Raw genomic sequence first — 25,774 nt, 5'->3', positions numbered from 1 at the left:
GGACCCAGCCTGGCCCAGCCTCGGGGATCTTTAGGAAGTTATTTCTGCATTTTCCTTTCAGAACTGCAGCATCATCTTCCCTGTCCTCACCTTAAAAGGTTTATGTCTCTTAATATAGCATTCAGCCTCAGGGAACAGTTTTAAATATAGAAAAAGCCTTATGTTCACAGCAGCAACATTCAAAATGGCAAGAAACTCTGGTTACTGTATGGCCAATGATAGGATTACACAAGTTATAGTATGTAAACTTATTGGTCTATTACAGAATTATTAAAATCAGTCTTATGAACAACTCATTATAACTCAGACATAAGTTGATGTTCAGGAATATAATGTTAAAAATGTGATAAAGGATATTAAGAGAAATTGTTTTAGTGCAAGAGGACTATGAGTAACATTTTAAATTTTTTTGGTTTTTCAATCTCCCGATTTCCTAGGATTGATATAACCTTCCCACTTTCCCGATTGTGCCCACAGCTCAGTGAACTGGGCAGAGGTGAAGCAGGTGTGAGATCCCACACGCAAGGCTTCGGAAAAAAACAAACAAGATCCATCTCCCCTACCTTCCTGAGAGACTTACAGAAACTAGTGTGATACAAGAAAACAATCAAGCAGTCAAAGCCTCAGCCACTTCCCCCTCACTCCTGAAAGGTCAAAGATGAGGCTGGGCCTTTCCTGAACCTCAATCTGTAAAAGGGGCACACTGGGAGGGGCCTCACTGAGAACTGGGCTAACCAGGACTCAAATGCTACCCCGCAGGATGCCCAGAGAACTGCCATTCCCACCCTCCACACCACAATGGCCCACATGTGCCCCCAAACATCACCAGGGGCCCAATGAGCGTGCTCCCTCCCGTGTCTCCCGTGTAAGGACCATGTGCCCTTGAGCAGCATCTGCTGGTCCTCGGTGCCAGCTCCAGCGAGGCTGCTACCTTCTGGTCGGTCAGGGAGTACATGTTGCCAATAATCTGGGCTGCCATCTTGCGCGTGTCCGTGGACCGGTCCTGGAAGGCTCTCTGGACGATGGGCATGATGAGGGCCAGGGACGGGGCATCAATGAAGTGGACAAACTTGGTGTCCAGCAGGGTCTGCAAGCATTTCTGGGTCTTCCTGGAAGGGTCCGTCAGGGCATCCAGCAGGACGGGGGCAATGGCTGCATACCCAAACAGGGAGGGACCGGAGAGAGGGGAGTCAGGGCAGCTGTTCCCTGGAGCCCGTCCCCAGCTCGGGAAGCCAGTCTGTCTGCAGAGAGCAATACTCGCTCCAACAGGAGGGACCGGTATGGAGGCGGTAGCTGCCACCTCTTTGCCTGCAGAGCTGTGCTCTGGCGGAGTTCCTGTGGGCAGGCTTCGATGGGCACTGAGCTGCTCAGCCTCCAGAGAGAGCTGCTCAGGCACCATAATCCCTATTCTGGAAGCAGAAACCCAAAGTGGTTTTGTGAAAAACTGAGAAAACAAAGGCCCCTAAACCAGTGATGGGGAGTGAAGCACCCATGCTCAGAGGAGCCAAGCCCAGATAAATTTTCCATAAGCCCAGGGAACTCAACCACTATAAAGCCCAGGCTGGTGGTCAACAATTTAACAAAACTAATTATGCAATTTAAAAATAGAGACAGTTCTCCAAAGAAGATATGCAAATGGCCAATAAAAACAAGATGTTCAACATCACTAGTCATGAGGAAAATGCAAATCAAAGCCAATGAGATGCCGCTTCACACCCACTAGGATGGCTGTAACCAGGGCTGGTTTTGCAGACAATAAGAGTGCCGGCAGCTGGACTGCTCATACATTGCTGCTGGGAATGTCAAATGGTGCAGCTGCTTTGGAAAACAGCTAGCAGTTACTTGAGAAGTTAAACAGTTACTCTAGGACCCAGCAATCCCATCTCTGGTATTTAACCAAGAGAACTAAAACATGGCTATAAAAACCATGCACCCTTGCTGAAACCGGTTTGGCTCAGTGGATAGAGTGTCAGCCCGTGGACTGAAAGGTCCCAGGTTCGATTCTGGTCAAGGGCATATACCTTGGTTGTGGGCACATCCCCAGTGGGGGGCGTGCAGGGGGCAGCTGATTGATGTTTCTAACTCTCTATCTCCCTCCCTTCCTCTCTGTAAAAAAATCAATTAAAAAAAAACACGCACCCAAAGGCTCACAGCAGCACTGTTCATAATAGCCAAAAAGAGGAAACAACCCAAATATCCACCAACAAAGAAAGAGATAAAATGTGGTCCACATATACAACAGAATATCACTGGGCCACAAAGAGGAATGAAGTACTGATACAGGCTGCAACTCGGGTAAACCTTGCAAACATTATGCTAAGGACACAAAAGGCCACATATTGTACAATTTACATGAAATGTCCAGAATAGGCAAACCTAGAGACAAAAAATCGATCTGGCTGGGGGTAGGGGAGAAAATGAAGAATCAATGCTAATGTGCATGTGGTTTCTTTTGGAGGTGATGAAAAATGCCCCGGAACTAAAAAGTGTGATGCTTACATGAAAAAAACACTGAATTGTACATTCTTAAAAGGTAAACTTTATATTACACATATTATATCTCAATTAAAAAAAAGAAATCCAGGCTGGATTCTCAGAATAAAGGAACTTCTAGCCCTAGCTGGTTTGGCTCAATGGATAGAGCGTCGACCTGAGGACTGAAGAGTCCCGGGTTCGATTCTAGTCAAGGGCACATGCCCAGGTTGTGGGCTCGATCCCCAGTAAGAGGCATACAAGAAGCAGCCAATCTATGATTCTCTCTCATCACTGATGTTTCTCTCTCTCTCCCTTCCTTTCTGAAATCAATAAAAACATATTATAAAAAAAAAAAAGACCTTCTACCCATTCAATAGAGATGAGACTATTCCGGGCCTTATCTGTCCCAAAGGCTGTTAAACATTGTAAAAACCAACAAAATCCAAGTACACCTATTCATCCTAAAAAACAAAAATTCCCATAATTTTCTGAGAAAAAGAAAAATCTAGTAATACCTGTGCTGAACTACACTGAATGGGCACTGAGACTCCAATGCTGAAGCTTAAAATTTAACAAGGTAGCTGGCTAGGTCTTCTTTCTAGAAACCAACCTCTTTCCATCACTCAAGACTGAACCACACTAGGAGCACAGTTAAGGGGAATAACCTGTCCCCTACCTTCCCCTCTATCTCACGTCTCCTGGAATGAGATTAAAAAGTTCCCAAAGATCCTAACATGGGGGATGATACCGAGATGGTCTGAGATGGTCCAGAGCTGGTCATTCAATTCTGCTGACCTCGGACCCAGCTCAGGCCACAGAGCTTTCTGTCAAGGTGCTTCTGAGCTGCTGACACAGTTTCTCTACCTGTGCAGTCAATGACAACTGCTCCAGACAATCAGGAAAACCCACCACTTCCTAACTACCATTTGGTCTAGGAAAAGAGCTTCCCAGGATTTAGAGTTTGCTTCCCATAACTTATCCTCGGCACGTTCACTCAGTGTCCAGGGACGAGAGGAGGAGCCAGGGCCACTACCCACGGGAGAGGCCTACCCAGGATCTCCGGGTTCCTGATGACGGAGCCGATCTGCCTGAGCGCCTGCTGTCCAGCCTTCTGCACTTTGACGTGGGAGTCGGTCAGCACCTCCGTGAGCTTGGGCACGATGTTGGGCAAACAGGAGGACAGCTGCTTGGGAGCACAGTATGCCATTGCCCCAAGCAGCTCCACCGACCCTGCGGATGCAGACACACATGCCGTGTAGAATCACTCAGCACGGGCCAACAGTCACCTGGCTGGCTGCCCAGGCAAGGGACAACCAGCCTGGTCCTCTGCAGGCCATGCTCAAGCAGTCCCCGGGCAGAGGGCAGAGGGCAGAGGGCAGAGGGCAGAGGGCAGAGGCAGAGGACGGGACCCAGGGAGACCTGGCTCAGTCCTGGCTGTGATCCAAGGCCAATTTTCTGATTTCTCTGGCCTGTCTCCTCATGCACCAGTGAGGGAACTACTTGTGATTTGTGATTTTTCAAACTACAAAGCAAAGCCTGAAGGACCCAGGGGAAATATGCCAAGTACAAGGGCCCCAGACCCTGATCTTCCAAAAACCAGAGTAGCTCCGCTTAAATCTCTTGCATATTAGGATTCCAGATAAGATTGCATTTTTAAAAAAGGGTTTAATGGGGGGGTAGGGAGACGCTTTAAAAATCACAAAACTAGCCACAGACAAGCTTTAAAGCTCTAGGCTTTCCTGATTTAGGGCTGCATCTTCTGTCAAGAGGCCTGCTCTTTGCAGACAAGCAAGGCATACCAGCCACGGAGGGGCTGGAATGCCTAATAGCAGTCTTGGCCTTATCCTCTCTGGGCTGGGAAGGACACACAGGACAAGAGCTGTGGCTACCTAGGACCCCTTGAGGACCACGTTTGGGACAGGAAGTTAGGACAATGGCACGGAAGAGAGTGGCCTCACCGGCTTTGGTCCTCCAGGATTCCTCCTCCAGGGCAGCCAGTAAGGAGGGGAGCACTAGCTTCACCCCGTGAGCACTCAGGTTGCTCATCACAGCTTTGGCACAATCATCTGCAGCCTCAAGGAGGAGAAAAAACGTTCAGGGGCCTCCTCACCCAAGCAAGGATCAAGGCCTGACTCTAGACCAAGTTTCAGTAATTTACAGGGAATCAGGGGAGTCCAGACCAGTAACTGGGGCCCAAGGTCTGGCGGTGGAGCCTTTACCCCCCCAGCCTCCCTGCTGAGCCTCCCAGCAGCGGCCCGCGGGTCTCACGTGCAGCCTCAGGCCTTACCTCACGCACGTACTGGTTCCCATCCCCGAAGCACAGCAGCAGGTGGGGCAGCACATGGACCACGTACGGCTCAAAGAGCTTCCCCAGCATGGTGCACAGCATCTCGAACGCAAAGAGGGCTCCTGGGGAAGAAGGCGGACGGCTGGGACAACGGCCCTGCAACCGCCCCACCTTCTGGAAACACTCAGGGCAGCTGAGGGACTGACGTGGCCTCCCCACGAAGCGACAGCACCCTCTGCCTCTCCACCACCCAGCACAGACCTGGCTGAGCAGAAAGGGAAGGAGATCCATCCACCAATTCTTGGCACTAACAGCCAGAAAGGCAGAATATCCCTCAGCTAAGGATACTGCTGACGTAAGAGGCCAGGCCGCAGCAGCAAAGCCCGGTAAAATGAGTCACGTACAGCTGTCCCTCTGCAGTGCACAAACACAGCCCCTCGGAGGGGAAGGAAAGACCAGAGTCCTCCCTCCGGCAGCCGAGACACTCACCCTCTCGCCGGCGGAAATTCTTCTTATCCTGGATGGCATCGGTCAGCGCTGCCATCATTTCCTGCTGCTTTAGTGACAGGATGCCCAGGCCCTTCACCAGGCCCGCCAGCCCGTACGCGGCCCCCCTGCGCTCGGCGTACTTGTCCGACTCCAGCAGCTGCTGCATAAGCCTCTGGACCATTGCTCCCGCGTCCTCTCTGACGGCAGGCACGAGGGGCGGCAAGCAGCTGGCCACGGACTCCTGGACCTAAGGGAGGGGGCTGCCACGTCAGGAACCACAGCCTTTCCTGGCGGCCGGCACAGTCCTACACAGCACCTCCCCACTCGATGTCCCCACGCCCATCTCAGCCACGGTCTGTCAGACAGCTCAGGGTGTCAGAAAAGCAAACGGGGTTACGTGGACCCCATCAGGGTGCACACTGAATCTGTTAGCGACGACAGCATCAGCCATTACAGCACTCTTTCTGGTCTAAAGGGAGAACCTCAGTCAGGGTGGGCGGGCAACTCCAGGAAGACTAAACCCACTCATAGAACAAAACCCAGAAAAAAGCACACTCCTGTGCCTCCGTAAGCGGCCCATGTCTGCCAGCTGTCACTTAGCAAGGTGCCGCGTCACCAGCGCCAGGGCGGGACCTTCGCACGTGTGCGCTGCACTGGGTGAGGACATGCTGGGCAGCCCCAAGTGTGAGCTGCAAAACTTAAAAATGTGTTTTTAAAAATAAAAAAAGCTCTTGCACCGGGGGTCGGAGGCTGCATTCAAGGGCCCCTGAAACATGTAACAAACATGTAGAGAAGGTCAGAAAAAAGCTTGACCCGCCGAAACCGGTTTGGCTCAATGGATAGAGCGTCGGCTTGGGGACTGAGAGGTCCCGGGTTCGATTCCGGTCAAGGGCATGTACCTTGGTTGCGGGCATATCCCCAGTAGGGGGTGTGCAAGAGGCAGCTGATTGATGACTCTCTCTCATCGATGTTTCTAGCTCTCTATCTCTCTCCCTTCCTCTCTGTACAAAATCAATAAAAATATATTTAAAAAAGGAAAAAAAAGAAAAGAAAAAAGCTTGACCCAAGAGGCAGCCACTTCGTGTTTTGTTTAAATCTCAGTATCCCCAGTGCCAAGTTTATACTAAATGAAAAAATAAAATCACCAAAAGACTGTTAGAAAATGAGTAGGAAAAGATGAAAATATCTAGGTCTACCAGAACAAAGTCACACAGTAATTCCCTGCTTGGAGGTGCTCTTAACTATAAACCAGGCGGCCCCCCAATTGTGGGGACAAATTCTTGCAGAGAACTGGGCCTCTGGCACCCTGATACCCAGCTCCCTGTGATCCCACTGCCTCCCCCGTCATGTCTCAGGTGGCAGTTACCTGCTGGGAGGGGGTGGAAAGGGCAGCAATGAGCTTGGCAACGATGGGCTTCACTTTGGGGTCACTCTTGTCCAGGTGCTTGGCGAGGGAGCCCATGAGGACCACCACACTCTGCCGCACGGCATCATAGCTGGCATCGTTGGGCGCATCCTTCAGGAACTCCTCGAACACTGGCAGCAGCGAGTTGACGTTTTCCTGGAGAGCACCCAGGACTCACATCAACCCCACAGGCTAGGTCTGGGGTAACAGTCTGCCCCGACAGCCCACCAAGCCTGCCAGCAGCCTCCCAGTTTTCTGGCAAGACTGCAGCAGACTTACAAGAACTTAATTCCCTTTTGGGGTCGTTTGTGGTTCAAAATAAATACAAACGGAATTTGGGCCAAGTGCCGTGCCGTGTTTGCGGCACTCAGCCTCCCAGTGTTGCCATCGCTCAGCTCCGCCTTCTCCCCAGCGCCTCAGGGGCAGAAATCCTTACCTTCCCGTGGGCATTGAGTGTGGCAAGGGCTGCATCCAACATGCACTTCCGGACATCAGGGTTTCGGTCGTTGAGGGCATCAGGGACAAAAAACTGAAAGAGCGGCTTCACCTGAGAGCTGTCCAAACACTGCGAGAGCTTGTTCAGGGCCAGGGCCAGGCCACACCTGGGAAAGCAATGGGAGCGTGTCAGGGAGACGGGGCTGGCCAGGGATGGGGAAAGGGGGTGGGGGTAGGAAGGCCACCTCTGCAGCTGGGATCTGTCCTGGGAGTCACAAGGAGAAAAATGCCAACAGCAAGTACCACTTTGCAAGGCAGAGCACAGCTCAATTTCTCTGCCCAGTGCTTGCCCACTGATCTACACAGTGATCTGAAGCAACCCATTTGTCAAATAGAAACCTGCCATCGGCTCAGAGTTTCCTCCCACAGGTGACCAACTCTGCCTCTGTTTCCCCCAAGAGTGCAATGCCTCCAGGGCAGGTTAGGAGAGGAGAGAGAGGTCAAGGAATCGGCTATGAAGTCACTGGGAAATAGACATAGTCTACAAAGGCAAAGTGCTACTGTTCTTTCTCGTTACAGAGCAATACGAAGACCCCGAGGGCCTCCGAGGACACAGAGGCCTGGAGGGAAGGAGAGACAGGCCCCCGGGCAATGGCCAGCATGGAAGAAGCCAGCACTTGAATTCCGGTCTGACTCAGAGGGAGGGCCTATCCTTTCCTCCACTGTTCCGTTATCTGTGCTGCCTCCCCACACCACCCAGCCCAGCCAACTCGCTTCCTCTCAGGCAGCGCTGAGCGGAACAAGACTGAACAGCTGTTGTACCTGGCTTCCCACTGATCCGGAGGAGATTCTGAGATAACTCGTCCCAAAGCATCCAGCACGGGGGGCGGCCGCTGCAACAGACAGGGGACAGATGAGCTGTGGTGCTCTCCCCAACAAGCCAGGCCAGCCAGTGACCCGAGTGAGGCTGTCATCGGCCGCTGCCACCCTGAGCCACAGAGGCTGAGCAGAGCCCAACCTATCCTCACCCTCCCAGCCCTCCAGGACACACAGGCGACTCACATAGAGCTTCTCCTGGTAGATCTCCATGAGCCTGCCCATCACCTCAGCCGCCTGCCGCTGGTACCGCGCCACGGCCTGGGAGAGGGCTTCCGCCCCGGCCTGCCGCACGGCCGCCTCATGATAGATGACGTCGTCAATCAGCAGGGAGCAGAGGTCCGGCTGCAAATCTAGGCCCATCGTTGACCAGAGCCTATGCAGGCCGGAGGGGGGGGTGGTCAGGCACGGATCTGCAGCGCCTGCCCTGCCACCCCAACGCCCAGCCCTTCTCTCGCTGCAGGCTGAGCACACCGGGTTCAGTCACTCCCTGAGAGGCTCTCACCTCTCAGCCAGCTTCCGGATCTCCTCGTCCTTGTCAAACTTGACCACCCAGAGCCTCCGCAGAAGATTCAGGCCATTCTTCTCATCGGTATCGGGCGTTGGCAATACCATGTGGAGTTCCATGAGCCCCTGTGAGGGTGTGAGAGCGAACCCTGTGAGGTGTAGCCTTTCAGAGGAGTCCTGACTTGCCTCTTCGACTCCCTCTAAGGCTGTAGTCACACGTGGGTCTTCAAAGTCAAATCAATTAAAATTAATTACAATTCCTTGTTGTGCCAGCCACATTCCAAGAGCTCGATAGCTACACACTGGCTAGCGGCCACAGCACTGGCCAGCACAGACCCCTCTCCATCCCCACAGGACGTCCCCCTGGACAGCACTGGTCTAGGGAGGGCTGTGCGTCAGCTCAGCTCACTAGCTTCTCTGTCTCTTTAAATGGCTTTTCTTTTGTGACCTCTCCTCTGCGCCTCCAAACAAATGTGAGCTTAAACCCTCGCTCTAGGGATGCCACGCGGCCCGAGGGAAGTGAGTCCGCACCCGGAGCGCAGTGTCCCGCACGCTGTCACACGGGGACTGCAGGGCGCAGAGCAGCACGTCCACTGCCTCCTGCTCTGCGAAGGCACAGCCGTCCTTGCCGCTGCTGCTGGCACACAGGCTGGTCAGGGCGTCGGAAGCCAGAACCTACGAGAAACGGGGACACACGGGACTCAGCTCGGCCAACTGTTCACTCCTAGAGTCAGGCAGAGGCCAGGGACGCAGAGAGAGGTTTGAATTGGAAATGCCTACCCAGTGCTGGTCAAAACCCGGGGCAGGACCCAAGCAAAACCCTTCACAAACTGAGCACAGTCAGGCTGGCTCTCAAAAGCAGCCCTTCTTTCTGCCAAATTCCAAAGGTGAGGGTTGAGAAAGGAAGTAGGACTCAACCCCAAACACCGGGACCTGTGGTCAGGGTCACAGAGTCCCAGCGACAGCCAACTGAACCCCAGCTCACCTGCAGGCGGGGCGAGCCCGTCCCGATCACCCACGTCAGGAGGCGCAGCATGGCCACGCGAGGCAGCAGCTCCGGGCCGTCCTAGGAGAGAAGAACGGTGAGGCAGGCGAGGCCGCGGGGAAAGGCTGTCATCAGGCCCGGTGGCACGTGCAGCCACAGCAGAGCGTTCTAGGCCTTCTCGCCAGCTCCCTGCAGGAACCCCTCAGGCTTACAACTGAACCCACACTAGCCAACCCATTGAAGCACGAGCCTCAGGGACCCAAAACAAATTCATTCTGAAACTTGCTTGAAACTCACAGGATATGAAATACAGGCGGCCCACAAACACATGGAGACTTGATTTTTCCAGTAAGTCAAGAAACAAAAAACAAAACCAAAAAAAAGGTCTTGTTCTTTCACTCATTTTTGGCAAGTAAACAGTAACTGAGGCTGCATTCGCTTTGGAGGAAAGGGACTAACTGCTAGTGAGGATGGAGCTCAGAACATACCACATCACCGAGCAATTCCATGCCCCACAATCTGTCCCTTTGGAAATGGCTCACATGGGTGTACAAGAAGCATATACGTAAAGGGGTCACGCCGCTGTGCGGTTCAAAATAAGGCAAAGTTGGAAACAACCTTAAAATATCCATCACAGGTATCACTAAATCCCACGCAGCCTGCAAAGCCAATAACGCAGACCCACAGGCACTGCCATGGAAGGAGACCGAGTCTCTGCTTCACTGCGTGTGGGGGCGCGAGTTCTGCGTGAGCATAAAGAAAGGCCCACAACAAAGGGTGGGTGGGAACTGGGTGGAGGGGAGCAATGGATGGGGAAGGAAAAAAAAATTAGGGACATTTGTAATAATATGAATAAAGATTTAAAAAAAAAAAAAAAAAAGAAAAGAAAAGAAATAAAGAAAGGCCCACAAGGGTATACACCAGCTGTTAGTAACCATTACCTCTGGAAAGTGAAATTTATTTATTAATTATTATTATTTGCTTCTGTATTGTTGGAATTTTTTTAAATATGCATGATTGCCCTGGCCGGTTTGGTTTAGTGGATAGAACATCAGCCCGTGGACTGAAGGGTCCCAGATTCAATTCCAGTCAAGGGCACATGCCTGCGTTACTGGCTCGATCCCTAGTGGGGGGCCATGCAGGAGGCAGCCAATCAAAGAATGATTCTCTCTCATCATTAATGTTTCCTTCTATCTCTCCCTATCCCTTCCTCTCAGAAATCAATAAAAAATATATTTAAAAAAAACATATGCATGATTTTGGCAAACTTTTATAACAAAACCTATTAAAAAGATCCAATCTCATAATCGTAAGTCAAAGGGCAAGTGGCCAGTGTTATCTTCTGAGTTAGAAAAAATAAACACAATAAATTAATTCAAAATCCTTCAACTTCTTTGGGTTAGAAACTCCCAGCAGGAGTTTGGAGACCTGTAGAGAACATCTGGGTTCTCCACCAAAAGCTGCTACTATCTAAGCCCACACCCCAAGCCCCACAGAACTACTGATGGGCCAAGAAGTGTCGAAAGCCCCTGCCCCCACCCTCCCCCAGCCAGAGAGCTCAGGGGCCCTGCCAACCTCGTCCACGCGCCCAGGCGGGGTGCTGGGAGAGGCCCTCAGCTGGGCGTGGACAGTGAGGATCTGGAGAATCTGAGCCATGCGCTCCTCCTCCTCCTCACTGCGGTGGGGCATCTCGGTCAGCACCATCTTCAGAAACGGGAAGACTAAGGAAAAGGCTGGCGCGGACAGGGGTGCAGCATCTGTGAGCAACAAGCAGACACAATCCTGCAGGCCGGGCGGGGCACTGGGCGCCGCTGCCTCAGTTTCCATCCTCAGGGCAAGAGGGCAGCGGAGAGAGCTGGAGGCCCTTTCTGACACCCAGAAGCACACAGAATGACAGCAGGGAGGACAACCAAGCCTGCTCCCACTCCAAACACTGCCCAGTTCCAGAATGTGAGCTAAAACAGACAACTATGTTCCAGTGACAAGAAGTAAATCCTCAGTGGGGTTGCAGCAAATCACAGAATACCAGGCCTGGACTCAGAAATCTTCCATTGGTCCAACTCTCCCTCCCCCCACCCCCGTTTTCCAAATGTGGAAGCCAAGGCCAAGGAGGGCGGAGAGTCCCCAATGGCCGCAGCCTCGGGAAGCCCAGGGGACGAGGCAGCTCATCCACTTCCTGCACCAGCTCATGCCACCGAGTGTCCTTTGTGCCTCCTTACCGGGCTCACCCTTGCGCACCGTGCTGGTGATGGTGTGGCTGTGCAGCAGGGTCACCGCCCTCTTCACAGCCACCGACAGCTCTTCCTGGCACCATGACTTATCCAGGGCGCACTCTGGCTTCAGCAGGCGCAGAGTCACGTGGCTCACCAAGGTGCCTGTACCAACGAAAAGAGACCCAGGGGGGATGACCCACAAACTCAAAGAATCTGGCCCAGCACAGAGGTGCCATGTCCCTCTACTAATAGCAATCCCATCTGCTGTGCCCTGTCCTTAACTTAAATTTTCATCTCCTCTCCATGACAGCTCGAAGGGTAGGCAGGCAGGGAGGTGTCCTGACACTAAGAACTGAAAAGCACGCTGGAAGAAGGCATGAGCTACCCAAGCGGCATTCAGCCAAGAGCAAAGCTCTGTCCGCATGGTGCTCCCACCTTCCAAGCAGCAGGCCCAGCAGCCAGGTGACAGCTCTGGCAGGCGCCATGTGCACTGACTAGAAATCTTTTTCCACGCTTTTTTTTTTTTTTAAATATATATTTTATTGATTTTTCACAGAGAGGAAGAGAGAGGGATAGAGAATTAGAAACATCGATGAGAATCATCAACAAGCTGCCTCTTGCACACCCCCTACTGGGGATGTGCCCGCAACCAAGGTACATGCCCTTGCCCAGAATCGAAATCAGGACCTTTCAGTCCACAGGCTGACGCTCTATCCACTGAGCCAAACCGGTGACGGCTCTTTTTTTATTTTATACTAGAGGCCTGGTGCACAGATTCATGCACATTTAAAGGAAATTAATTAGGTGGACGGTGGGGCAGGACTGGCGAGACAGTGGTCCCTCCCTGGCTGGCCGCACCTGGGGCGGTGCGAGGGCTCAAAGGGTGTCTGTGGAGTGAGCGGAATCCCTAAAGCAGGTAGCGTCCCTTGGCCTGGCCTGAGGGATCGGACCGAAACCAGCAGTCTGAGGGGCCTGGAGTGTGTGAGATGGCACTCTGCAAAGCTACTGTGTTGAGCGTATGGTGGTCAGTGTGTATCATCCCTACTGTCCAGTCGCTTAGCCTTTTATGTATATACATTTCAATTACAGTTTACATTCAATATTATTTTGTCTTAATTTCAAGTGTATGGCATAGTCATTAGAAACTCATATACTGTATTTTCCGGCGTATAAGACGACCCCCTAATTTTACAGTTAAAACATAGGTTTAGGCCTATATTCGCTGTATAAGACTACCCCCACTTCAAAGAAAAGACTTACTTTGCCGTCAAGATCTACAGGTAATTTTTGTGCAATTTTGGTCTTTTGCCCCCGATTTTCAGTTGACTTTTTTTCGTTTCAAAAGATGTCTTATATGCCGGAAAATACGGTACTTAAAAAGTGTTCCCCCTGATATTCCCAGTCCCCACCTGGCACCATCCATAGTTATTACACTATTACTGACAACATTCCCTGGGCTGTTCTTTACATCCCCGTGACTGTGTTATAATTACCAATTTGTACTTCTTAATATATAAGAAGTTTTATTGATTTTTTACAGAGAGGAAGGGAGAGAGATAGAGAACTAGAAACGTCAATGAGAGAGAAACATTGACCAGCTGCCTCTTGCACACCCCCCACCGGGGATGTGCCCGCAACCAATGTACATGCCCCTGCCCCTGACCGGAATCGAACCTGGGACCTTTCAGTCCGCAGACCAACGCTCTACCACTGAGCCAAACCGGTTTCGGCCCAATTTGTACTTCTTAATCTCACCTTTTCCCCCAGTTCCCCAATCCCCCTCCCCTCTGGCAAACATCAGCCTATTCCCTTCTATATTTATTTTTCCAGAATTCATTTTCACTCAGAAGGTTCTTAATCTAGCCTCAGACAGGGCAACGTTCCCTTTAGGCTAGGAAGGAAGTCTGCTCAATTCCCAGCCACCCTACCTAACCTGTTTCACCCCAGCAAACAGAAAGCTAAAACTTAAGAGACCCCTCCTCACTGACACATGGCTCATCAGGAGCTCTAGGCTCCACTAACCAGCCACATGGCACCAAACCACCCCCACAGCCTCTGTCCTTGACTTCTTAGTTTTAAAACTGCTCTAGAAAGATCACACTGACTGCCCAGCCGCATGGCTCAGTGGCTGAGCATTGACCTATGAACCAGAAAGTAACAGTTTAATTCCCAGTCAGGACACATGCCTGGGTTGCGGGCTTGATCACCAGGGGGACATGCAGAAGGCAGCTGGTCAATGATTCTCTCTCATTATTGATGTTTCTATCTCTCTCCCTTCCTCTCTGAAATCAACAGAAATATATATTAAAAAGTAATTCTCATTAACAAAATATTAAGAAAAAAAAGATCACACTGACTAACATCTAAACTCTGGGCCTCAGAGTGAAGGCACAGCAGACAGACAGAACAGAAAAGAAAATGTTGCTCCTGACATGCAGCTGGAGGTCCCTCAGGCACTTCAGTATGGAAACAGAAGTCAGTACTTAAGTCACCCCTGGCTCCCACCAGTGTTCAGGGGCATCCCCGCCCCCTTCCCAACCTGCCCAGGGCCGTGCTCACAGCCAGCAAACAAGGACTGACCCAAAGCCTTGAGTCGAGGGGGCATGACACAGGCAGCCAAGGACAGAAAAGGGTTCTTGATCCGGGGAGCGGCCAGAGGAGATTTCAGCAAGGGCAGGAAAGACTCGACCAAAACAGGGATGTACTGGGTCAGGCCAGATGGGTTCTTGGCCAGGATGGTGTCCAGCAGTCCTAGCGCCGCCTCCAGCTCACCGTCCAGCTGCAAGCAGAGTTGTCCCAGGAGGCAGGTCAGCGGGGCCCTGCTCTGGGGCAGCCAGGAGCAGGCCTGGGCTGTCCAACACACTGACGAACAGACCACTCACCTCCTGCAGCCGCCTCCGGATCTGCGCCTCCTTGTCCAGCTGGGCCTGCAGCATCTCCTTCTGCTTGCTGGTGAGCTGCACCTCCTCTTTGATGCCCTTCTTCTTCTTTATCTCCTGAAGGCAATGCGCAAAGCAATTCCATCTCCGGGAACAGACCTTCCTCCCCACAGAGGGCGAGCTTGGTTCCACAGTCAGTACCGTGTCAGCTCTCAGTCTGTGACTGGGGCCCCAACCCCAGAGTGTGGTCTCCCCACCTCCCACCAAGTCCGCAGCCACCTGGCTCCTACAGAACCGAGATGGCAGGTAGAGAAGCGATTTCTTACTGGATTCTCTACTGACAAACCAAGGCAGGCCTTTTATATGCTAGGGAATTGAAGAGCCCCTCAATATGCTGAAAAGGGCATTCTGACCCACACAGCTTCAGAATCAAAACTTCACCCTCCCTCCTAGCCCATCCCTCCCTGCAAATCCTCTTTTCCCCGGTATAAGCTTTCAGCTGAAAAAGGCTAAGCAAGCCCTCATTCATTCAACAAGTACGGACTGGGCACCTACACTGCACCAGGCGCTGTTCTAGATGCTGGGGACACCGTGGGGAATGAGACCAAGTCCCTGCCTCACGGGCACACAATGTGGTGGGTGAGAAAGATAATGAGCATGTAACCAAATACGTATACAACATGACTTCGCGGCAAATGCCATAAAGGGAATAATAGGATGCACAGTAACCAAGAAGGGCAGGTCCGCTTTGGCTAGGTGGGCAGGGCGGTCCCTCTGAGAGGCAGACATGGACATGTCTGAGAAAGACAAGAAGCCAGATTCATACAGACGGCGGAAGGGCAAAGGCTCCGAGACAGGCAAGGGCACCACACGCTGTGTAACAAGCTGAACGCAGCCTCAAACCACGATTCCCAGAGGCGGCCCTGGGCTGCTGCTCAGAGTAAAGACGGGTCCCAGCCATCAAGGCGCTGGGTGGACAAACACAAATTCAAGCAGCACCACTTAGGGAAGGAGGTGTACAAACTGCCGCCAGTACCCCACGGAAAGAAATTTACTTTCCTTGAGTTTGGGCTGGAAAAAGCTACTGAGAAAGAGTAAATAAAGCATAGGTAGGTAGGCGGCATCAGAGGCATCATAGGTGACCGAAGGGAAGGGTATAGGCGCTTCAGGAAATGCCACCAGCCTGAGGGCACCAAGCTCGGCCAGACCCCGCACGCACTTCAGCCATGTACTCACCTCCTTCAGCTCCAGCTCGATGATCTGCTCCTTAAAGGAATAAGCTTTGTTCTCTCGCTTCATGTTGGCCTTTTTAATGCTGTCCTGCTGGGCACTGAAACAGCAGAGCGAGTGATCAGCCAGCTTCCAAACGACCCCAGTCCCTTAGCCTCCCCTAAGGCAGCTCCGCTAGCATTTACGTAGCATGCACCAGAGGAGTGCTGAATGCCAACATGCTCTCGCTTAAGCACGTGCCTGGGACAGAGCAGGCACTTGTCCAGGAAGCGGAGGGATGGTTTCACTCATTCTTCACAACAACCCTGCGGAGAGGTGTTGTCTCCATCTTCTGGGCAAGAAAAAGGAAGGCTGGTGCCCGGCGGTATCTCACCTCTGGATGATGGATTTGTCGTACAGCTCCCCGGCAGGGGTCTGCATGATGGCAAACTCCTCCCGTGTCACCTGGTGCAGGGCGGGGTTCTGCACTGAGGCGGTGATGGTGCTGATGAGCTGTGGGAGGACCCGGTCCGGGGACAGGAGGGAAAGGGAGCCCATGGCATTCATGGAAGACTGCCAGACAAACACAGACAGTTGGTATGTGCCAACGCTGGCACTGGAATGTGTGCCACCTGGCCTAAGAGCCCCTGGCAACTGACTGCTTCTTGTCCCTGCTGGATCTTTCTGAGCGAGTCCCACAGGAGAGGAGAGCTACAGCAGGTGCCTGCCTTCTCAGCAAGCTTACTGCTTTCCCGGGGTGAGCATGTAACCCATCCAAAAGGATCCGCCCAGGGATGAACACAGCACCCAAGTCAGGGCAGGGAGACCCCATGCCAGCTGAAATGACTGGGAAAGCTCCATCCACTGGAGCTAATGGAGGATAAGCTGTAAGCCTGGAACTCTAGCAGCTGTCCTACCACCAAACAGGGGGAGACTGCTGGAGAATGGAGCCCACATCAATGGAAGCAGATACAAGACACGAATGAAGACATGGACAGAGAGGAAAGAGGCACTACCTACGATGTCCCGAGGATGACATCTGAGCTCCTGTCCAGTCAGATCCTGGGAGTTTGCAGTTAAATGAGGCAATAAATTCCCTTCTGTGCTCAAACTAGTTGGCATTTTCTATCGCTGGCAACCCAAGGGTCCAAACCCACATTTCATCACACCGCCACCCGTTTCTCTGCATTCCCCTTTCTGAATTGTGACCTGAGGCCAGCACCAACTCCCGCGCCCATCACCTGGTTCAGGGGACTCTGGGTGGTGATCCTGGGAATGATCTGATCCAGGTGCCTGGTGATAAAGGCTTCAGGATCAATCTTCATTCTGGCTAGAAGTGCTGGCCAGAGTCCAGACTGCACTGCCACTGAAGGGAGGGGAGCAATTTGAGGCCTTCTGCTCAGCCCGCTGGTACCCTGCCCCATATAGCCCGCCCCTCCCATATCTGGGACAGCCACAGACCTAAAGAGGGGTGATGGGAGATGATCAGCATCTCCTGGGCCAGCTGTTCGGTGTTGCTGGTGTCGCCCTCCAGCCCTGGCACCCTGGAGATGATGCCCAGAGCCTCCTGCAGGACTCGTGGAGGCACGTAGGCCTTGCCGGCCTCAGTCACCTCCCCAGCATCAGTCACCAGAGCCTCTAAGGGCAGCACCTGCGTGAAGACAACACGTGAGCCCCCACTGCTCGGAGCCCTGTGCAGGCCTTGCACCCAGGGACACAGCTGCCTCTCGCTCATGTTGTCCTCAGGGGTCTGTGCTAAAGCAGAGACATGCCCAGCTCCTGCATGGGGACCTGCAGGCAATGAGATGTGCCTGGAAGGAGGAAAGCACCTGGGACTTTGCACATGAAAAGCTCAGCGGCTGAGGAAGAAGGCAACAGAAACTGGTCCAGGAGACCCAGCCCGTGACCACAAGTCTGTCACGGCACTGCATCCTCCAGCAGACTCAGAGGGAAGCAGGGCACAGCATGCACTGAAGTGGGAGTCAGGTCTGCCAGCCACCACTGTGACCCTGTGCCAGTCATTTCAGCTCCTGGAACCCTGCACAACTCACATAAAAAAAGGCAGGAAGCTTGTCTGCCTTGTAAAGCCATTGTGAAAAGCCAAAGGGGAGAATGGATAGAAAATGCTTTAAAAATTACAAAGTACCTTAAAAATACAGTGTTATTTAATTACTCAAAAATAAAAAGGTTGCCGAAACTGGTTTAGCTCAGTGGATAGAGCGTCGGCCTGCAGACTCAAGAGTCCCAGGTTCAGTTCCGGTCAAGGGCATGTACCTTGGTTGCGGGCACATCCCCAGTAGGGGGTGTGCGGGAGGCAGCTAATTGATATTTCTCTCTCATCAAGGTTTTTAACTCTCTACTCCTCTCCCTTCCTCTCTATAAAAAATAAAATATTTTTTTTTAAATAAAAGAATAAAAAGGTTGAGCTACATATGAAAAAGTATGAGAAGAAAGAGTCTGAAAAGGAAAAGGAATTGCAGTGGCCCCTTAGGGATATGGGTTTGAACTGCACGGGTCCACTCACATGCAATTGGCCTCAGGCAGTTTGACTACCCACACAGTTCAAACCATGCTGTTCCGCTGTTCAAGGGCCAACTTCACATATGGGAATCCACATACGCAAAGGACTGACTGCAGTTACACTCCAATTTTCAGCTGTGAGGGAGGTAAGTGCCCCTACCTAACCCCCACCCTGTTGAAGAATCAACTGTGTGTGAACCAGGTGTTACTGGAGCTTAGGGGCAGGAGAGAAGATTCTGGCATCACAGAGTCTGAAGGAGGAAGGGAGAGAGAAGGAGGGAGGAAGGGAGGGAGAGCAAGGAAAAGAAGGAGTGAGGAAGAGAGGGAGGGAAGGAGGGAAGCCCAGGAGCAGCCCATCCAAAATCCGTGGCAGGAGCAGGTTGGTGAGGCAGGTCTGAGCGCCTCACCTTGTGAGAACTGAGGACGGCCTTCAGCTCCTCCAGGAGCCCATGCGCCAGCTTGAAGCCCCCGGGAGAGGACAGCAGCTTCCGAACCGTCTGCTGGGCCTGCCTGCGCACGTGCCAGGTGCGGCTCAGGAGCACGGCCACCAGAGCCCGGTGGTACTGCCTGCGAGCACAGGGACAGACCGTGCTGGTTTTAGGCCAGGCAGGTTCTCCACAGCCAGCCCTGCTACGCCGCTCGGCCCCGTTCCTCAGGCTCCTGCCAGGTTCCCCTCCGCTGGCCCAAGCGGAAAGGTGCCCAAGGGGAAAGGCAGGCGGGCTCACGTACTGGACTTTGCTGCCGGTGAGTCTGTGCGGGTGGTCGAGGAAAAGCCTCTCGGTCAGATGCAGCACGGTACACAGGGCTAGAAGGGGGAGGAACAGCAAGTGTGATTTTAAAACAGAGGACACCTCCAGAAAGAACTGGACAACGAACCCCCAAATGTAAGAGCGATTACCACTGGCTGTGGGATGACAGCTCATTAGGGTTTCCTCTTTTTGCTTGCTGTGAACATGTGTGTGGAGTAAAGAAAAATATACACTTTCTTTTAATTAATTAAAAATGACTATGCAGCCCTAGCCAGTTTGGCTCAGTGGATAGAGCATCAGCCAGCAGACAGATGGGTCCCAGTTTCAATTCCAGTCAAGGGTACATGCCCGGATTGTGGGCTTGATCCCCAGTAAGGGGGTATGCAGAAAGCAGATGATCAATGTTTTTCTCTCATTGATGTTTCTCTCTTTCCCTCCTTCTCCCTTCCTCTCTGAAATCAATAAAAATGTATTAAAATAAATAAAAATAAATGACTATGTACCTCTAAAAAGGAATGAGGACACTCACTCTATACTAACGTGGAGTGATTTCCAAGTCTAGACAGCACACTGTTTATAAGAGGCAAGCTACCATTTGTGCAAAAAAGGTAGAGAACTAACATATAAGATATTTACTGTAACAGAAATAAAGTATCAAGGATGCACAGAAGGTAATAAAATTGGTTCTCTCTATGGCCAGGAAACTGGGCAGCCAGAGAGCAAAATAGGGAATATAAATTTCAGTGTAGATACTCTTGGATCTTTTGATTTGAATTATGTGACTGTATTTCCTATATAAAACCTTCTTAAATCAAGAAGTGACTAACAATTGTAGCTCAATAATAGGATGTTGTGATTTATGAGTCAAAAGACTTTTCAAATCACCAATTAGCGGCAGACCCTGCAAAGGCAACCCAGAATTTTAAGCATACATTTAAAGATCAACTGTTCCCTCTCTTCCAGGATAGAAACCAGTAGTTTCTGTGTCTCCTGGAGGGGCGTGGAGCCAACCACACTCCACCAGAGCTTCACGCTGCTTCTGAATGCAGGAAAACCTGAGACAGCACCAATTACCCAATCCGCCTTAATTACACCTAATCTCTCAGCTCCATAGTCACAGTGCTCTCCACAAGTCTCCCACTTCTCCCCACTTCCCTGACCTTCCCCACCCCACGGGAATGCATTCATTCCCAAGACAGCCAAGGCCTTGGCCAGATCACTTTGGTCCATGCCTCTGCAAAGCTGACTGGTCACAACAGGCAGTCAGGGCGGAGCCTTCGCTGAGGACCCTCCGTGAGAGAGATGCAGCCCCAGCCTTGAGTCTACGAAGGGACAGTAACGCACCATCCTCTGAAGCCAGGAGCAGGAACTTCTCAGAAGTGAAAATCTGCTTCTTCTCATCCACGATCAGCTGCCAGAAACTGCTCAGCTTGGCCTCTGCCAGAAACAAAAGGTCACCTGATGGCACCACTCACCACGCCCACGAGGTTGGGCTCCTCCATCCTGAAGCAGCTGGGGCTGGCATGCTGACAGACCCTGCACTGCAGGGACAGGTCACCGCTAGGCTCTCTGCCCTCCAGGCCTGAAAGCAGACCAGTCCTTCTGGTATCATCGCCCACAGGAAAGCCTTCTGCAGCTGCCTGCTGCCCACAGAAGCCCAGACAGGCTGCCTCCCATCTGGAATTCCCGCCTCTCTGTGCCAGGCTGAAAGGCTTGAGGTTCACACATGGGCCTTCCCTTGCCCTTCCTGACCAGGGCTGATCTGAACCCACACCAGACTATTCCCGTCCAGCTGGTGAAATCCTCCTGGCCTCCCAGCCCCTCGTTCAAATGCTCCCTCCTCTATGAAGCCTTTTCTGATACCCAGTCCTAAACTAAAAGCAATCTCTCCTTCAAAACGGCATTAATGCCACATTTTGCTTTAAATGAGAGACTTCGATGTGCATCTCCTCTCTCCCACTAGGGTGTAACGGCCTGACGTTTGCTGAGGCAAGGTCCTCCCTGCAGGGAGCCCAGTGCCGTGCATGTGCACAGATGGCACACATACTGTATGCAAAGAGCCAGCTCCGTTCCTAACCACAGGAGTAAGAGCAGGCACGTCTACACGCAGAGCAGAAGGTAGACTAAAGAGAGCACGGGATACCAGGTGGCCCAAAAAAGAATGTGAAGGCTCTTTTTGTTGTGCTCATTTGGGACTTTTCCAAGTTATGTTTAGTACATAACATGGCATATACAGTTTGTTATCTGGTGTGTCTGATCAATGACAAATTGACCAGATGAAACTGGTAATACTGCCCAAGGAGGGGAACTCAGAGGCTGGAAGATAGGGGGGCTAAGGGAAAGTTTTCCCTGGTACACTGTACGGATGTAAAACCAATTTTTTAAAAAGTGCACTTCTAAACCCAGGTTAGCCTGCGCATTATTTACAAGAGCCCGTCCCAGGGCACTGGGGCCGCAGGTTGGAGACAGTGACAAAGGCCCTGGCTGTCTTCCCATCACCCAATGTGACTCCTAGGCTCATCCCAGCAGAAGACAAACTGCCGGGTGGCTGACCCAATTCAGTAAGTGGCCATGCTGATCCTATAAAAGCCTAAACATCACAATACCCCTCCCAGGGACTCAGAAAGCGGCCAAGGTCTGCGGCCTTCCCAGACGGCTCCTGACTCTCACCAGCCTGGGAGTCGGCCACCGAAAGCTTCAAGAGCAGCAAGGCCGCAGCGACGCCTTCGCTGACGGGGGGAACCTGAGTGCTTTGGGAAGCTGCCTTCTCCACCGTCTGGGTGAGCAAGGGGAGTAAGTCCAGGGCCTGCAGCAGCGTGTCACCTGCGGAGAGAGCACCAGCACCTTACAGACCACCCTAACTCTTGGGGGTGACAAGCTACTCAAGGAAGGAGTTGCCCACCCAGGTCTGAAGTGGCTACTAAAACCCTCAGCTACCTTGTGAAATACCAGGAAGAACTGGAATCAGAGCCTGGGCTTAAATCAAACTCCACAAACTCCTTGCTAACCCAGGAGTGCAGCTATTTATTTGATGGGTAAGGAAACAGCGAGAGAGGTTAAGTGAGTTGCCCAAAGCCACACAGCTGGTCTGAGAGAGAACCAGGGCCAAACTCAAGCCTACCATTTCTTTAAACGCAGCTCATCCCTATTTAAACTTTCAAAAAAAAGAAATATAAGCCTATCTCAGAGGCGGAAACCAATATTAGTTAGAGCTTTTTACCTGGAGATCAAGCTCCTACAGATTTGAAAGTTTCCCTAGCTGTTTGGGAAGGAGGTGGATGCCCGTGCCCAATGACAGGTTTGTCAGCAGTGAAGCAAGGGCAGAGGTTGTGGGTCCAGTTATATAAACTGGACCTTTTAAAGCAGTCCTATTGCCGAAACTGGTTTGGCTCAGGGGATAGAGCGTCAGCCTGCGGACTAAAGGGTCCCGGGTTCAATTCTGGTCAAGGGCATGTACATTGGTTGCGGGCATATCACCAGTAGGGGATGTGCAAGAGGCAGCTGATCGATGTCTCTCTCATCGATGTTTCTAACTATCTATCTCTCTCCCTTCCTCTCGGTAAAAATTCAATAAAATATATTAAAAAAGTAAATAAATAAATAAATAAAGCAGTCCTATCAAAATCATTCCGCCATGATTTCAGAATATAGTACCAGGTTCTGGTTGTGGGTCCTCTCGGAATAAAACTTTGTCCTTAAAGGTCTAACGGGAGGGAGAGGCCAGAATGTGTCATGCAGATTGAGCTGGTGCTCCCAGAGGCTCGGGAAGAAATGACACGCATGAGCTGGACAAAAGGGAAAGCCTGGGACAGTAACGATGCCCTAAAAGCTGGGCCCCCTGCGGCGGGGAGGGCAGCATCTCACCTCGGAAGCAGGCCAGCATGCACTGCAGGTAGGCGTGCCTCACGGCGGAGGTGGAGGTCTTCAGGCTGAAGGCTTTCTTGAACCACTCGGTGAGCTTCTTGGGCACCTCCGTGGTGAAGCGATTACACCAGAGAGCCAGGACGGAGACGGCATGCACCAAGGTGCCTTCGTGAACTAGGGCGAGCATAAGTCCCGTCAGCCCGACATCTCAGACCTGCATCACATCGTGGCTGGGGGCGCAGGAAGCAAGCAGGAGTACAAGGGAGCAGAGCCGACGCTTGGGCAGGAGTGCCTTCCGGAGGGGCTCGGGGCAGGCTCTGATGGGGAGTGCGGGTCCAGCACGGGTCCCCACCGATGCTCACCACTGCACAGCATTACCTTCTTGCTGGAGGAACGGGATGAACAGCTCAGCCACGGTCCCATTCAGGACTTGACTGGAAGGCCCAGACACCACGTGATGGCTGACACTCCCGATCCCTAGAAGGCAGGAGACCCCTGCTCAACTCCTCGCCACCACAAAACCACCCACGCGGGAGCCTTCCTGCTGCTGCCCTCCTCCCAGGCAGCCAAGCCTCTCCTCTGGCCAACACTCCTCCTCCTCCCACCCCCTGCAGAGGCCAGACCTCCCGCTGGACTTCCCGCGTGCCAGGCAGGCAGGCGGCAGTCCTGGGAGCCATGCTGGGATGTCCCAGGAGGCCAGAGGAGTCAAGATCCAAAGAAGGACTCGCCTCCCTAACAGTTACTTACACCTCCTCACCACCACACCCAGGACCCGCGGGAAAATTCTGTACCTGAGAGGACGCTGGTCTTCTGGGCTACAACAGTCAGTTTTCCCTCCGAGCCTGAAGAGAGACGGTAAACATTCAAATTCACATCCGCCACCTTTCCCGGGGACCATGTGTGTGATATCAAGATGCAGCTTCTGACTCCAGAAATAGCCTATTGTGAAGCTGGGTTTAAAATCATATTTACTAGCTTTCTCCCCTAAAAAAGATTCTTAGAGAAAAATCTGAGAAAGAGAAAAATGTCAAGAAAAAGGTTAAAAACCACCCATGGCCACAAAGGCCCACTCACCTCCAAGGATAGCGAACAGGTGCCTGGTCACGGCCTCCATGGCGGAGGAGTCGCTGCACTGGCGGGCCAGGTTCCGCAGCGCCAGCACCGCCTCGTCCATCAGGCGGGGGCTGTTGGACCTCAGCTGACCTGGACAACAGACAGCTGCCACTCAGAGGTGCTGAGGATCCAGGCTCTTACCTTTGTCTTTCCCATGTTCCCGCTCTGCAATCCTAGCTCTAGTTCTCACAAAGGGTCTCTGGGAAGAAACTATGCAGGTGCCATTTAGGGTAATTTCTAACCTGAGCTGTTTCTCCAATAACTGGGACAAGGACAACCAGAACCCAAGGTGCCATTCGAGGGGCTGGGGGGGTGGGGGGGGGGTCGGGACACGCACCGGCCAGGCCTTTCACGATGTCCATGGCGTACTGGCTGAGGTCGAGCGTCACTGATGCCAGCAGACTGGAGATGGCTGAGGGGGACAGAAAGCGCTGACCAGGTTAGTCACAGATGTAACACCCATTTTTGGCCTGCTTCCCACAAATACCACCCGGCCTGCTAGCTAGACACACAGAACTGTGACTACTCTTCATCTTTTATGGCCACCTGAGTGCTCACACCTTTGCCCAATGCTCTGCTGCAGAGTTGCACACTGCCCCACCCCAATCAGCAAAAGTGTCTCTCAGGCATTCTACCTACATCTTTTAGCAAGATAAATAAAGTCAGAGACTCAACGTTTCAAGTACCCTATGGTTTCAAGTGCCACCTCCACACCAAGTTCAAATTATCTGGAGAAGAGGTTCTTCACTTGAATGGTCTCCAGAAGGTTCCTGGACCTCTAAAACTGCATGCAGTACTCGAAGCCGATACACTTCTGTGCTTTCTTCTGGAAGAGGGCCGTGACTTCCAACATACTCTGAAAGGGTCCCTGATCTCGCCCAAAGTCCCAATGAGGAAGACGACAGTGAGCTCATCCCTCACCCCAGGCCAACGCTTCCTGCTGTCAAGTGTCAGGGGTGCCGCCTAGCAGGCACTGCCTCCCTCCCATGCCTTGTTTGGCTACAACCTACTTTCAGTGACATTCTCGGGACTCCTCAGTAGGGACTTCTGGATGGTGGGCAGTACCAGATCCTTAAATTCCGAGTGGGACATGTACCGGAGCAGCGGGGCACAGCTATCCTAGAAGGAGAAAGGAGTCAGGCACAGCCCTCACGCAAACAGACCAAGAATCCAGGACAGCTCTGACCCAGACTTGAAAGTGGGGTTGAGCTTGTCCGGGTGAGTACGCCCCACCTCTCACTCACCAATAGATACTTCTGAGGCTTCACTTTGCTCATCAGGATGTTCTTCACATAAAAATCCAGCAGCGCACTCTAGAGAATACAAAGACCTGGTGACGTTCTGAATATCTCATCCCTGGCCTGCGAGGTTCCTCTAGTGGGAGTGTCTCCAAAAAAACACAAATCAGTGCCCCAAATATCAGTGTCAGGCAAAGAGGGACCACACGTCCAAAGTCCTCGGCATGGCTCGCAAGGCCTGCCTGCTACCTATGTGGCCGACCTCCCTACCCCACTCAGGACTCTCCAACCCCACTGGCCTCCTCCCAGACTGCTTTTTCTGCCCAAAATGCTCTTTCTCACCTCTCAACCTAAGGCTTATTCACTGTTTAGGTCCCTTCATTAGAGATGTGTTCCCTGACCCACAACCTAAGTAAGGTCCCCGGTTACAGAGTATCATGGCTTCTTGCATTTTCCCTCTGTAGTGTGTATCTCAGATATAACCAGGGCACGGATCGCAGCTCCATGCTCACCACTGCATCCTAACACCC

The 25,774-nt window shown here is 52.2% G+C and overlaps 1 protein-coding gene across 5 annotated transcripts in view; it reads right to left on the bottom strand.

Moving 5' to 3' along the window:
- GCN1 (GCN1 activator of EIF2AK4) overlaps positions 1-25,774 on the bottom strand; it is a 50,677-nt gene that overhangs the window by 14,838 nt on the left and 10,065 nt on the right. For 4 of the 5 annotated variants that reach the window (XM_045585383.1, XM_036449165.2, XM_045585382.1 and 1 more), the window contains exons 8-39: positions 25,251-25,319; positions 25,017-25,125; positions 24,344-24,418; positions 23,968-24,096; positions 23,685-23,735; positions 23,272-23,370; positions 22,894-23,067; positions 21,700-21,852; positions 20,374-20,466; positions 19,010-19,085; positions 18,688-18,847; positions 17,222-17,411; positions 17,002-17,126; positions 16,781-16,822; positions 16,155-16,333; positions 15,788-15,881; positions 14,555-14,668; positions 14,253-14,451; positions 11,679-11,834; positions 11,035-11,216; positions 9,460-9,540; positions 9,006-9,149; positions 8,473-8,600; positions 8,154-8,343; positions 7,914-7,984; positions 7,093-7,258; positions 6,618-6,812; positions 5,252-5,498; positions 4,763-4,884; positions 4,434-4,548; positions 3,526-3,705; positions 932-1,152 (exon numbers count right to left, since the gene is read on the bottom strand). In XM_045585383.1, the coding sequence (XP_045441339.1) occupies positions 932-1,152; positions 3,526-3,705; positions 4,434-4,548; positions 4,763-4,884; positions 5,252-5,498; positions 6,618-6,812; positions 7,093-7,258; positions 7,914-7,984; positions 8,154-8,343; positions 8,473-8,600; positions 9,006-9,149; positions 9,460-9,540; positions 11,035-11,216; positions 11,679-11,834; positions 14,253-14,451; positions 14,555-14,668; positions 15,788-15,881; positions 16,155-16,333; positions 16,781-16,822; positions 17,002-17,126; positions 17,222-17,411; positions 18,688-18,847; positions 19,010-19,085; positions 20,374-20,466; positions 21,700-21,852; positions 22,894-23,067; positions 23,272-23,370; positions 23,685-23,735; positions 23,968-24,096; positions 24,344-24,418; positions 25,017-25,125; positions 25,251-25,319 (4,329 nt within the window). The remainder of the gene's footprint in view (positions 1-931; positions 1,153-3,525; positions 3,706-4,433; positions 4,549-4,762; positions 4,885-5,251; positions 5,499-6,617; positions 6,813-7,092; positions 7,259-7,913; positions 7,985-8,153; positions 8,344-8,472; positions 8,601-9,005; positions 9,150-9,459; positions 9,541-11,034; positions 11,217-11,678; positions 11,835-14,252; positions 14,452-14,554; positions 14,669-15,787; positions 15,882-16,154; positions 16,334-16,780; positions 16,823-17,001; positions 17,127-17,221; positions 17,412-18,687; positions 18,848-19,009; positions 19,086-20,373; positions 20,467-21,699; positions 21,853-22,893; positions 23,068-23,271; positions 23,371-23,684; positions 23,736-23,967; positions 24,097-24,343; positions 24,419-25,016; positions 25,126-25,250; positions 25,320-25,774) is intronic. The other variant, XM_036449163.2, reaches the window with a different exon arrangement.

Source organism: Pipistrellus kuhlii, unplaced genomic scaffold, assembly GCF_014108245.1.
Source record: "Pipistrellus kuhlii isolate mPipKuh1 unplaced genomic scaffold, mPipKuh1.p scaffold_m20_p_20, whole genome shotgun sequence".
Taxonomy (NCBI): Eukaryota; Metazoa; Chordata; class Mammalia; order Chiroptera; family Vespertilionidae; genus Pipistrellus; species Pipistrellus kuhlii.
Note: the sequence above shows the minus strand (reverse complement) of the source record. Positions and strands in the feature narration are given on the sequence as shown.